Source organism: Malus sylvestris, chromosome 7 (genome assembly GCF_916048215.2).
Source record: "Malus sylvestris chromosome 7, drMalSylv7.2, whole genome shotgun sequence".
Taxonomy (NCBI): domain Eukaryota; kingdom Viridiplantae; phylum Streptophyta; class Magnoliopsida; order Rosales; family Rosaceae; genus Malus; species Malus sylvestris.
In genome coordinates, this window is record NC_062266.1 from 3,907,926 (window position 1) to 3,921,954 (window position 14,029).

General features: G+C 35.7%; 2 protein-coding genes and 1 long non-coding RNA gene across 3 annotated transcripts; 2 read left to right on the plus strand and 1 right to left on the minus strand.

The window, feature by feature from the left end:
- The first annotated feature begins 566 nt into the window (after positions 1-566).
- On the plus strand, positions 567-3,674 carry LOC126629635 (protein MAINTENANCE OF PSII UNDER HIGH LIGHT 1-like). The gene is made up of 3 exons (XM_050299720.1): positions 567-825; positions 2,036-2,170; positions 3,133-3,674. The coding sequence occupies exons 1-3, from the start codon at positions 649-651 to the stop codon at positions 3,475-3,477; spliced, it is 657 nt and encodes a 218-aa protein (XP_050155677.1). The 5' UTR covers positions 567-648; the 3' UTR covers positions 3,478-3,674.
- Positions 3,675-6,882: 3,208 nt separating this feature from the next.
- LOC126629636 (monooxygenase 1-like) lies at positions 6,883-10,409 on the minus strand. Its single transcript, XM_050299721.1, has 6 exons — positions 10,241-10,409; positions 9,839-9,985; positions 9,648-9,698; positions 9,224-9,392; positions 7,745-7,973; positions 6,883-7,613 (listed from the first exon to the last, which is right to left on the minus strand). Exons 1-6 carry the CDS (start codon positions 10,321-10,323, stop codon positions 7,093-7,095), a joined length of 1,200 nt encoding a protein of 399 aa, XP_050155678.1. The 5' UTR covers positions 10,324-10,409; the 3' UTR covers positions 6,883-7,092.
- A 932-nt stretch (positions 10,410-11,341) lies between these two features.
- On the plus strand, positions 11,342-12,578 carry LOC126629637 (uncharacterized). The gene is made up of 2 exons (XR_007625810.1): positions 11,342-12,275; positions 12,337-12,578. It is a non-coding gene; the product is annotated as an uncharacterized LOC126629637 (long non-coding RNA).
- The last annotated feature ends 1,451 nt before the right edge of the window (positions 12,579-14,029 follow it).

Consider the following 14,029-nt stretch of genomic DNA (forward strand, 5'->3'; position numbering starts at 1 on the left):
CTCTCCAACAAATTGGAAGTCCAAATTAATTTAAATTTTCACGAAACATTTCATCTATTTATGACCTTTTTTCAAGTGCCATTGCAAATTACTCTTCAGAATTCTATTTTTATTGATCAAATTAGGGGCACAATGCAACTTGAATTTGGATGAACACAATTGAATTTCAATTTAATGTTCAAAAGAAAGCATAATTTTTTTATTATAAGATGGAATAAACTGCAAATATTTCATTTCAAATCACCAAAGGTAAAGTCAAGAAAAAATTACAAGTATATTTTTAATACTTAATTTTATATGACAAACAATCAAAATTCTTTAAATGACTATGGATAAAAGTAAATACCCTAAATCAATTACATATTATTAAAAAAATTCCTAATTTTGTCATTCCGAGATTAAATTTTGGCGTATACGATTTTAAGATCACTGAAACTTATAATTGTAATTATAGTATTTCCTTTTTTTTTTTAAAACAAAAAAGACAAAAAAAGATGAGTTGCCACGTAGCCATCTCAAAATCCACCAAACCTCCAACACAACGCAAAGGACACCCAATCCGCAAGTACAAAAATATCCTCTCTCCCTCTCCACCATAATCTCTGATTTCTGCTGAGTCTATCGAGTGTTATTCTGCTTCTGCAAACAATGGCAACCGCAGCACAAGCTGTGATTGCAGCAGCAAACACATTCACATGTACATTTCCTACACAAAGGAGCTTCTTCTTCTCCAGAAAACTTCAAAAAGTTAACCATCTCACACTAGTTAGAGCTTCCACTGAAGATGCTGACTGTAATGTGGAAGAATGTGCTCCTGACAAGGAGGTAACCCTCTCTCTCTCTCTCTCTCTCTCTCTCTCTATATATATATATATATATATATATGTACATATATCTGTCTGTATCACGTATGTAATTATGTATGTATGTATATAAACTCTACCTTAGGTGTTTGGTGTAAGATTGTTAATGGGTTTGATCTTAAAGTTGGATATGCTTATTTTTGTGACTTAAAATTAAGTGTTTAATTAATTGGCAAGCAAAAGTCTTGAATTTAACCCATCAATGTTGGAGCTTTTTGCAGTGATGGGCTATTTGGTAATACCAGATTACTGGATTGGATACCTGAGTAAAGAGAGACCCTAATTTAGGATTAAGTTTAACTATAATTAGTTAGTGATTTTCCCCTGTAATTCTTTCACTTCTAGTTATGTTTTCTGTAGTAATTGGGGAGACTTGTTGCTGCCTTAGACGCTAATTTAGGATTAGGTTTTACTATATCTAGTTGGACTTCAATCACATTGCAAAACAATATGTTTGAATTCTGAAAGACAAACAAATGAAGATTTTTGCTTGGTCTTTGTATTCTTTTCATGGACTTGTCTACCGCGTATCCTCATGGCATCTAGGCAGTTTGAAGAGTGAATTCCTGAAGGGAAGAAACGACTCAACTGCTCTTTGATTGAATCTGGATTTGAAGCACTTTTAGTTGTTTTTGTAGCATAATTGGAACCTTAATGAGCAAGTATTCCTTGTTAAAATCCTGTTATGATTCACCTCACCCGTGCCTTGATGCTATTGGTATACTGTCTAAGTCTCCCTTTGCATCGTTCATTGTACTGGAAGAAAGTTTGTAAATCTCTGCCACCAGCGGAAGCCCATACACAGCAAGAAATTGTTGCAATGTGTCTGGAAAATTTTTGCCTGTATCTGTGGATGGGAAAATATTACCAACTATCTGTTCAGAAATCAAAACATATTGGAGTAAAACTCTCAGAACCACAAATGTTGAAACTATTCTTGAGGTACCATTGTTCCAAGCTGTGGTGTCCTCATCCTTCTTCCTCACACGAGTCTGTCTTTCTCATGAAAAACAAATCTGACTGGGAACGAAAACCTGACAATTAAAGAGCGGTTGGTTTCTAGGGTCAATCAATGTTTATCGGTAACACTAAGTATACCTAGCTGCATTCTACTTGACAAAAAAGGATAATTAAACAAATATATTTTGATATTTTTATCGTGATGTGAATAGGTTGGAAAAGTGAGCGTGGAATGGTTGGCTGGTGAGAAGACAAAAATTTCTGGGACGTTTCCACCCCGCAATCGGGGTTGGACTGGATACGTTGAGAAGGACACTGCTGGACAGACAAACATATATTCTGTGGAGGTTAGAATTATTGCGTTCTTTTTCCTTTTTGTTTTTTCTTTGATAAATCGGTGTTTATTTCTTATCTGAATACCGAAAAAACATTGAATGTACTGGACAGAACGATTATAACTGACAATCACTGGCGGAGGCACCATGAGACTAGGGATGGCCGAGGCCTATCCTGACTTTTATGCATTTGGAAAGTATGCATCTTTCATTTGCTTGAAGCCTTGCTTTTCAAATTCCAAACATAACCCCATCGGTCCATTTCACAATTGAATTTAATATTTTATCTATCTCCCTAATACAAATTAATAGCATTTAAAATCAAAGCAACAATTCACCTTTCTTTGAAGAGTAATAGTTCAGTTTTAGTCATAAAAATTAAGAAACAATCATCTTTTACAATGCAGCCAGACTTCAAAACTTTCCCCTTTCTTTTTGAAATCTCATACATTTTATCATCCAAATCCGAAATGTCGTCAACAAATAAGTCTCATATTTCTTTAATTCTCTATTGTTTCCTCTCTATTCTACACTTACATGAGAGTTAAGATCGTTCGTAAAATTTTTGTGAATGAAATATTATCGATGCATATATATTATGGAATTTTAATTACCTTTGATGCATGTTTTTTAAGAACCTTTGTAAGAGGCCCATCCTCACAAAAAATTCTGGCTCCGCCACTGCTGACAATTATGAAAGGAAAAAAAAAAAAAAAAAAACTCTATGAAGTTATCCAGAGCTTCAGTTGAGCGATGATACATGATAGCGTGCACAATTCAGAGGGCAAGGCAAAGTGTACAAAGTTCATTAACCATACCCTCCAAAGAGATGTTTAAAACCTACTAATGAATATTGTGGCTATCTGTTCAGAGGGTTTGGTTGTTTTTTCTCTTTTCCTCTCTTATTTGCTCGAGACTTGAGTATATTTCACGTTATAGTGTGTCAACTTTCGTAACTTGTCTACGTTCTCCAGCCTGCAGTTTACGTAGCAGAAAGCGTAATAAGCTCTGGAACTGCAGGGTCTTCTGCCGATGGAGCTGAGAACACAGCAGCAATCACAGCTGGGGTTGCCCTCATTGCTGTTGCTGCAGCTTCATCAATACTCCTCCAAGTAGGTAAGAACTCACCTCCGGTGGTGCAGAAGGTAGAGTACTCTGGGCCATCACTTAGTTACTATATCAGCAAGTTCAAACCAGAGACAACCGAAGCCTCGGCGCCAAGTGTGGTTGAATCTTCCCAGCCGGAACCCTCCCAGATTCAGGTTGAATCAGAGGTTCAGCTGGAGCCTTCAGAGAGTGATGTCAGCAATATCTCTTAGGCAATGAAACTGCTCTAATTTTCTGATATGTAAAATTTACTAAATTTTTTTCTCTATCATCATCAATGTATCTGAGTAATTGTTACTATGTATGTCGTGATACATCTTTGAACAAAAAAGTGTAAATCACAATACACAAGTTGGAGGGAATGTGATTTTGGAAGAATATGACAGATTTTGTATGTCATTTTAGAATAGCTAAATGTGTTTTCAAGTAACCCAAAGCACTTCTAATGACAATGATTGTCAGGAAATGTAAAAAGAAAAAAAAAAAAAAAAAAAAAAACATTCACGGAACACAGAAAGCATGGAAGTGTTTTTTAGAAGCACATGCTTCTTCAGGAAGCATTTCAAGCACTTCTCTCAAGAAGCATTTCAAGCGTTTTTCTCAGGAATCACTTCAAGTTCTCCCTCTCACTAGTTGCCATCTCCTCCTAGCCCATGTAATGGTTGTCCGATTGTTACTCTCGGCAGGAACTAAATTCATGCTCTCATAAATTTTGGTCATGGCGTGCATCTTACTCTGAAGAGACATTTCGTGGTAGTCTGATTCGTTCTGTTGAAATTTCTGGGTTGTGCAGCACGAAGGCGGGAAGGTCTTTAAAACCCTCCAGTGGTTAGTCCACAGTTTGGACAAAGAGAAGGTTACTTTGGGAGTCATTGTTGCTGAGGATGAAAGTAGGACATCACGTCACTTGAGGCATTGTGCGTCCGAGCAGAACATAGCAGTGACGGAAAGTTATTAATTATTACTTTTACAAGTACATTGGCTCACATGCTATTTTTCCTATAAAATTAAAAATTGAGCCTACATCTTTTTTTCAGAATTTAGTTGGATCATAAAAGCTTGCATTAGATAAGCTCCTTCTGTTTCCAGATAAAGGTCGTCCCGCTTTACCAACAATTTAGATCTGAGAGATCCCAGTTTCTGCAACAGCATAGGTAGTAGATGTGCTGTATGTATTTGTAATTTTGTAGGATACATAGTATGGCGATTCCTGAGCTTGCGACCACACGTAGGTAAGTTTGGCGACCGTAGGCAGTAGATGTGTCCATGTATTTGTAATTTATTAACATGTAAGAAGGACAAATATCCTCTCTTCTTATTTCAATTGGTTTATCACCTTATTTTTCATCAAAAATTTTATTTCAAGGAAACAAAATTCTACAGATAAATCACCTAATCCTTACAATATTCTCTCTTGTATCACCAATCTCCATATCTTGACCTTTATATATCTTCTTGTTTGTGCTTTGGCTTGCCAAGTGATGAGACTCTATATAAAGAAATTACAAACTAAACGATTTTCTGTTTCTCAATATGTACCATGGGCTATTTAAAGAAAAACTCTAAAACGAAAATGAAAAGAAAAAAGGCCTACCATACATGCATAAGACCTAAAATACATGCAAAATAAGGAATACACGTGGAAGTTTCTATTTCCATGTAAACTTAGTAACACTGGGCATATCAACTTGTTAAACTAAATTTATAAAATATGTGACGTGTCATCAATAAAAAATATGCATGTTAATCAACAGTTAAGTAATAATATAATCATCAATAATCAATCATATAATTAAGAAAGTCAAGCGAATATTTTTTTTAATACATTGTTTTGAGTCACTAGCTTCTACACATATCGTTGTCTAACTTGTTAGGTAGCCCTACTTTAGTATGAGCTGCCCATATTAATCCCTGGGACATTTTTCTTTTCTTTATCAGTTGTTCAACCTTCAAAGTGCCTACCTTAGGCACATAGTGTACGATTTATAAGGGATTAATTAATTAGTCAAAAATTAATAAATTGCAGCAGAAAGCTCAAGGGCCGGCCAGCATTCTTTCCATGTGATTCACCAAATTCGGCTTAGTTTATGAGCCACAAAAAAGTTGCATGTTTCAGCTTGAAATATATATATAAATATATATATATATATATATATATATATTTATATACGTATGTGTGTGTATATGTTGTACCATACTTGATTAATTTCGAAACTATCAAGCATTGATCAAATTCATACATTTAACAATCTAATGAGAGGTTCATTCTGAGGTACTTCTCCCAAAATACAAGAGTTTTCCTCCAATCAAAAAGTAAATCACAGCATGACATGTGTCAAAGTCACAATAAAGCATCTAAAATCCCAGATCGATCGCAGACCTAAGCTGAAGATCCTTCTCAACTATAAAAGAAGATTAATTTCCTACAATTAAGAATTCTTAATATCATTATTGTACTTAAATTCGTTATTAGAACTCAACAATATTCTAAAAATCAGCCTAGAGGCCCGGTTAGGCGCTAGACAATGGTCACATTCATTTATTAAATATCGTGCGATTATTGTTCGTCAGGTACTGTTTATATTTAATTTTAATAAAAAATTTATAATAATTTATGATTGTGCAATATACGATAAACAAATGTAATTAAATTTTTTTTGAATTCTTACAAAAAAATCAAAAGAGGATCCTCATTCTCATAAACCAACTAACTCAGCTACATTAAGAATGGTGTCCCACCTCCCTCCCTTCTATGCGTCTCTTTCCCTCCTTCCCTCCCTTTTTTATTTAATTTCTTCAAATTGTTAATTTAAAAGCTTTCTTTTTTTTCATTCAAAATAATTAAATGATTTCTAACCCACATGTCGCACTTCTTTATCTCTCTTTAAATTTAGTATAAATTCATATAACATTTTAAAATTATTTTGTAAAGTATTAAAATGTATAATTATATAGTAAATATATTTAAATTTGTCTAGTCATATATATTTATGTCTACGCGCCGCCTAACTACCTAAATGCTAGTCGGATCCTTATTCAGTAGCCCGACTAGCGACTAACGTCTTTTAAAACTATGAAACCCACTAATGATGATTATGCTTGAACCTATATATTATATATGTAAGCCCTTCACTATTAATGAGAACTCCTCTACCCCGTAGATGTAGCCAAACTTAAGGTAAACCACGTATATCTTATGTTTACTTCCTTATCTCTATCTTTTTACATATTATCATCACTAGGTGACCCAGAGCAACCGAGCGAAGGTCACAAACTCAACATTTTACGTTGTTCAAAAGTCTCATTGATTTTGTACATCAACCATACTAATGATATGAAATTGGGTATAATTTCAATCTCATTCTTGTTCCCAAGTTGATAAAGGAACATGATTTTTTAAAACCAATGCTTTTCAAGTTTAATGTTATTCCTAATTATGACATCAAATTGTTTGTTTCTTTATATGTCTATTGACATGAACTTAAATCTTCCTTGCATTTAGGTAGTAGATGTACTGTATGTATTTGTAATTTTGTATGATACATAGTATGGCGATTCCTAAGCTTGCCACCGCATGTAGGTAAATTTTGCAACCGTAGGCAGTAGATGTGTCCATGTATTTGTAATTTATTGTGTCCATGTATTTGTAATTTATTAACATGTAAGAAGGACAAATATTCCCTATTTTTATCTCAATTAGTTTATTATCTCAATTAGTTTATTATCTCCTTATTTTCCATCAAATAGAAATTTTATTTCCAGGAAACAAAATTCTACAGATATCACCTAGTCCTTAAACTTGACGCAGACCCATATCTTCATCGATCTTAGAGACTGCCACAGTCGTAGCGGGTATGGCCGTGTGACTCGCTAAACAGGACTGCCAGAAGGACAATGCATATGAGCTTAACAAACTGTGATGAAGTATGAAACATTTTCCCAATCAGGTATGTCTGCAAAGACAATCGCAGAACTCGAGTCTTTCGCTCTTTCACATACTGATCCAACGCTTCCTCTACCATCAGTTTAGTTCCTCTTCCTCTTAGATCAACGCGAGTTTTCTGAGCTAGGCACCGAGCAAGCACAACTGCATCTTCTAGTGCGGCTGAGCCACCTTGTGCAAGGAAAGGTCCCATGGTATGCATGGCATCTCCCGCCAGTGACACAGTCCCCGCGCGAGAGGGTATTCGTAGTATGTCCCATGGTGCATGGTATCTCACGTACTCTGTGAGATGTATAGAGTCTAGCTCGCAATTCTTAAACATCTCTATGATGCTTGTAGGGAAGCCCTCCACCGATTTCACTCCCAACTCCCGAATTAGTTTCTGGTCCTTAGAAGCTGCCGAATCTGTTCATAAAAAGGTAAGTCCGCATTTTAATAATATTATACGAATATGTACATAGTGCTTGTGATAATATTATACATTTATGTTATAGTTCTAACGAAATAAACGATAGAAACGACATAGTTTTACGTACCTTGAGAAGAATGTTTTCGAGTCATGAACCAATACACCAGGCTTTCGGTCATGGGGAGTCGTCCCACCTGAGTATCATCTTTTCTCGTTAAAGTGAACTCACTACCGAATTCATGACCATCTGGATATCTTGTGAAGCCTCTTATGACACATATTCTGAAAATATTAGAAGCCTTCATCCCCATCACATTTGATACGATTGAGTTCACTCCGTCGCATCCAATCACAACCTGCTTCCACATTAGTATACATGCATAACCCAAAACACAAAATGCAAGTCATATTGATTAGTTTGCAGGCTAGCAAGCTATGACAGACTTTTCCCTGCATCGCTGCTATGGTAAGATCTCCTCTTTGAAAGAAAAAAAAAATTAAAATCGAAAGAAATCTGCATTTGATCTTATCTCAAGTTGGAAACATACACTTTGTTAAAAGTACAACACCAGCCCAAATAATAAAGACTGGCCCATGATGAAGAAACAAAGGAGAAAGCATGCATATGCTAGAATCTTTTAGCATGAGTGTGTCGGTGGGAACAAGCTAGAATTGTCTAGCAATTATAACAAATGTGTGGTCATAAGAAAACGTCCATGTCGGTAGGCTGGTTCTAGAATAACAAGATTAGTATTATGTATAGCCCATGTCGGTGGGGCAATAGGATAATCGGCAAGGCCACCTATAAATATGGGTGTGGTGTAACCAACCAACCAATCAAGAAATCAAGTAGTAGTAGTAGGCAACCAAGTGAGAGTGAGAAGCAAAAATAGTCTTGTAGGAGTGTGAGTAGTGTGAGTGATCTAGAGTGTTTCTAGAAAGTGAGTGAGTGTTATTGCTTCTAAAGTTGTGTTCTTGTGAGTGTTGTAATATTTTGTGTGTGTAATACAAGTAATTTGTTTACTTGTGTTGTCTCTCCAACACTTGTGTTAGAGTTGTGTATTCTAAGTTTTCTTTCCAACACACTTTTTTTTGCCAACTTATGTAAACAGATATAAAATACGTTGTTTATGAGTTAGAATTGACATTAGAGGTCGCACTTGGTGCGATGGCAAGTGCCTTCGTCCATGAGCGGTAGATCTCGGGTTTGAGATTTGGGAGCAGCCTCTCCATAAAATAGGGGTAAGGTTAGTCGACATTCATCTCTCCCAGACCCTGCGTAAAGCGGGAGGTTTGTGCACTGGGTCCGACCTTTATGAGTTAGAATTGACATTACTTGGCATGAATTCGTAAATCATGCAAGACCGGTTAACACAGACAATAAACAGATTGACTCGGTGTCAGACAACTATACAAGACCAATTAACACAGACAGTGAACAGGTTGACTTGGTGTCAGACATGACTAACCTAATCTCTTACAAGAGTAGTGTTATTAATTAGTATTATAGGAACAAAATAACCCCTTACTTAATATTTATATAGATAAAAAACAAACAACACATGAAGTTGTACTGGAGAAGTCAGAACAATTAAGCATTACTTACCTTGGGGTTCAAAATTGTTCCATCTTGAAGTTGAAGAACTGGAGAAGAAGTTCCGGGATTCAACTTAACAGAATGCACTTCGCACCCGAAACGTACAGTGTTTGGAGGCAAGTTATCAGCCAAAACACTAACGAGATCAGTCCTCTTCAAAACTCTCAGTTCTTCTTTCCTGTAAATTATTTATTCACCTTATTACTTTTTATTAAGAATCTAAACGACACCTCATCAACGTTTCACATAATAGGAAACATTAAGGTAAAAGTAGACATCATAATTAAAGATAGAAGTCTAATCAAGTTGTTAGTCCAGTGGTATTAATTTCTCATCTCAATGTTCAAAGATATCTCAAATTTGAATCTTTATTTCCGCGTGTATAGATAAGAAAGGTCCAAACCTAAAGGGAGATGAAAGTTTGAGAACTCACCCTACATCCATATTTTCAATTTCACCACTACCGAGTGAAATAAGTTGTCCGCTGAAGATAAATAAAAATATTAATTAGACCATACGTAAGAAATCTGATAATTTATGGAAAATTAGAGAGAGAGAGAGAGAGAGAGAGAGAGAGAGAGAGAGAGAGAGAGAGAGAGTGAGAGGAGATAGAGAGATTCGTACGAGAGTATAGGAAAAGAAGTTTGTCTAAGGAGTGAGGCAACACCAAGCTGATCAAGTGCACGCCAGCCGTTTAGATGCACGATAATAGCTACCCCGGTTGCTGGCAATCTGTTTGATCTTTCCAGGACCACGCTTCTAATGCCTTTCCTGCATGCCAAAATTAACTACAACTATATATCATCCTAAAGTTCGAAGCATTGATGGGATTTATGACTTTCTGTCACAAAATCTGAATGGTCTAGGACCCGTACATAGCCTAAAAGAACTTGCAGAGAAAGGACTTATGATATGTTCCAGAACTAAATGAACGTACGTATGAGTTCTGGAAAAATATTGACATCTATCACTAAACAAAGGAAGTATTTAGAAAGAACAGAAATTAGGCTGGTGTAAGAGTAAAACCTGTGAAGAGCAAGAGCAGTGGCAAGGCCGCAAATCCCACCACCCACAATTACAATACTCTCTCTTGTATCACCAATCTCCATATCTTGACCTCTCTATGTCTTCTTTTTTGTCCCTTGGCTTGCCAAGCGATGAGGCTCTATAAAGAAATGACAACAAACTAAACTATATTCTGTTTCTCAATATATACCATGGCCGCTATTTAAAGAAAAACTCTAAAAACAAGATAAATAAAATTAAAAAAAACCCTCACAACTACGTGCCTAAAATACATGCAAAACAAGGAATACAAGTGGAAGTTTCTAACTCTATACAAATCTAGAGTAATGCTAGGTCGACCAACTTTTTAGATCAAATTTGTAAATCATGTGATGTGTCACTAGTAAAAAATAAGCGTATTAATCTATATTTAATAATTCAATTATCAATAATTACTTCATATATTTTACAAAATTTAATCTGAATATTTGTCTCCTTAACATTACCCACAAACTTACTAGATAACGAAAAGCTCAAGCAAATACTTAATATATTGAATTACTAGCATCTAAACATCTAGTCGCCGAACTTGATAACTAGCCCTACTTTAGTATGACCCATATTGATCCCTAGGACAGTTTTTTATTGGTTGTTCAAATTTCAAAGTGACTACCTTAGGCACATAGTTTACGATTCAGAGGGAATAAATGTGCAACAGAAAACGCAAGGGCGGGCAAGCATTCTTTGCATGTGGTTCACCAAATTCGGCTTAGTTTATAAGCCTCATAAAGCTTGCATGTTTCAGTTTGAAATAACTATATATATATATGGGCCAGCATTCTTTGCATGTGGTTCAACAAATTCGGCTTAGTTTATAAGCCTCATAAAGGTTGCATGTTTCAGTTTGAAATAACTATATATATATATATATTATACTGATTGTATAGAATTGGGTATAAGTTCAATCTCATTCTTGTTCCCAAGTTGGTAAAGAAACATGATACCAATACTTTTCAAGTTTAATGTTATTCCTAATTATGACTTCAAACTTGTTGTGAATAATATGTGGATGGCCCATATAAATAGTTTTTTACTATTTATGCACAGTATTTTCACTATTTATTTGTGGAAAATTTGTAAAATGAATAGTGTTTTCTCTTTGTTTATAAAATGATTGAAAGGTGAAGAAGAGGAGGGACCCATGGGAGAGATAGGAAGGAAGAAAGGAAGAGAGAAAAAAAGAGGAAGAGAGAAAAAGAAATGAAGAGGAGAGGAGATAATAGAGAGAGTTATCTTTGTACTCATATTATTCCAAATTATAATGAAAGCACCACTGCTGCCCCGATGACGTACTCTAGTCACACTGACTGTAGAGGAACCTCGTAAATTTTGTTTCTTGTTTATTTATTCTACTGCACACACCGTCTATTTTACAACACGTTATCAGCACGAAAAACTCTCATGTCAGTGGAAGGCACAACGCCATAAATCCGATGAAGCATTACCTACCTTCCACCTCTACTAGCCAAAAATCTCACAGAATAAAAGAGATGTCCATTTTCTGTATCTCCCACCTCGCCAGAAGCACCCCACTGAATTCTGGTGAGAATTAAAATTTACAACGACCTGAAGTTGTCACGAGATAAGAAAACTCGTACTTGACAACTGGTTTCTAGAGATCCAGAAGAATCTCGTTAGACTTGGAAACCCAGAACGCGTCGTTCTTGACGGATCTCGAGGACTCACAGTAATTCTAGCCTTGAGTTTTACACTGCTCGCCCTGGCGCCCATGGCCACCATCTTTTGATGGCGTTGTAGTCCTCTGAAATAAAGCTTGGCGTTTCAGACCCTATAATTCTCTCTTTGTCTGAATTAAGCTTGAAAATCCTCAGAGCTCCCTGTTACCTACAAGAAGTTGAGAGATAATTAAGTATGATGGTTTCTGCTCAGGGCAAAGAAAAGCCAGCGCCATAAAGCTCCAGAAGAGCTCCTTTGATGCGTTGGAATTGTGCACAGAAAAGAATAAAAAAGGAAATGGGGCCAAAGATTTGGAAAGGTGCGTTGGAATTGTGCACAGAAAAGAATAAAAAGGGAAATGGGGCCAAAGATTTGGAAAGGTGCGTTGCACCATGTAAAATGAAAGAAAAAGGCAAAGTTTTTTGGAATGGTATAGAATGTGAATGAATAATAATAATAATAATAATAAAAGAGGGTCAAGGTTTTTGGATGGTGTTATACCATCTGAAAAGAAAGAAGAAAATATATATTTATTTATGTGAATGGTGTTGGCTTAAAACACTTTCATAAGTTTTATTTATTTAAAACAATTTATTTACAGTGGGTAGAATTATTACCCTTTGCTTTAAAGCTTTGATATTTATGTGTATGGTGTTGGTTTAAAGCCCATGTCACAAGTTCTATTTACTTTAAAGCAATTTATTTATCATGGACGGTTTTTCCACCTACTGCTTTAAGTTTTGATTTATGTGAATGGTGCTGAATTAAAGCCTTTGTCACAAGCTTTATTTACTTAAATGCAATTTATTTACTATGGCTGGAATTACCGCCTATTGCTTTAATTTATTTATTGTACTTACCTTTTGTTATGATAAATATATATATGGCCTAAAGTTCCTTGATCATATCAGAACCTGAAGTTTCTTGATCCTCATCACATAAAATGATTGGACCCGAAGTTCCATCATGCAAAAAGATCAAGCATGAAGTCCCTAGATCCTCAAGATCAGACATGAAGTTTCTTGATAAGTACCTTAAGTTTGAAGTGCCGCAATGTCTCAACTTAATTGTAATAAAAGTCATAAGAGTCTCAGTCTACAGACTATTAAATAAGGACCATAAGTTCCTTATGTCCATACTCAAAATGGTTTAGCAGAAGCATTTATTAAGCAGATGAAATAATTACCCGCGCTCTGCTCATGAAAACGAAATTGCAAGTTTTCTACATGTGGACATGCCATTGTACATAATTCACTATTAAGTTTGGTTGAGACCAGTTACCAATCATCGATATTTCTTAGTACAACTCGTGTTTAGGCACCAGCCAAACATTACACATTTACGAGTTTTTGGTTGTGTTATCTATGTGCCTAGGTATGAATGATTTTCTAGACCTTTTCTTTGTATGAATGATTTGACTCCATCAATTAATATTTGATTTAATTAGTGATTTGACTCCATCAATTAATATTTGATTTAATTAAATGAAAATCAAATAATTCATTTCCGCCAAGTGTTGACACGTATCCTTCTTGATGACTTGTCTGATTTTGATGAGTCACATTCATCTGTACGATTTGTAAGACACATGGCGCATGCCACGTATGCCCTGTCATGTTGAAACGTTCATGTGTTGGTGAACATTTATTTTACCAAATTTTCGATGTTTACACATGCCCCCACTTTAAGGCGCGCCTTATGCATGTACTTGTCACGTATAGAATATGTGTTTTGAAGTCTCTCGCAGGAACCAGATCGCCTCCGGATCCATATATACTGAGCCTGCTGAGCAGGCGATCCAGGTCATTGAAATTTGATCCAACGACTACAAACAGAGGGGCCCATGAAAATGCAATGGAAGAAACAGACCAACATTTCAAGTTTACAGAAAGAAAAATGATACATTTTCAACTTTACAAGTCTAAACTGGACTATTGAATAGTTGTTGGATCAAATTTCAACGACTCGAATCTCCTGCTCAGCAAGCTCAGTTTTATTGGATCAGGAAGGGATCTGGTTCCTCTCTCGCATAGTGTGTAAAAGATGTGACAAAGGAGTAATGGAGTCAGTGAC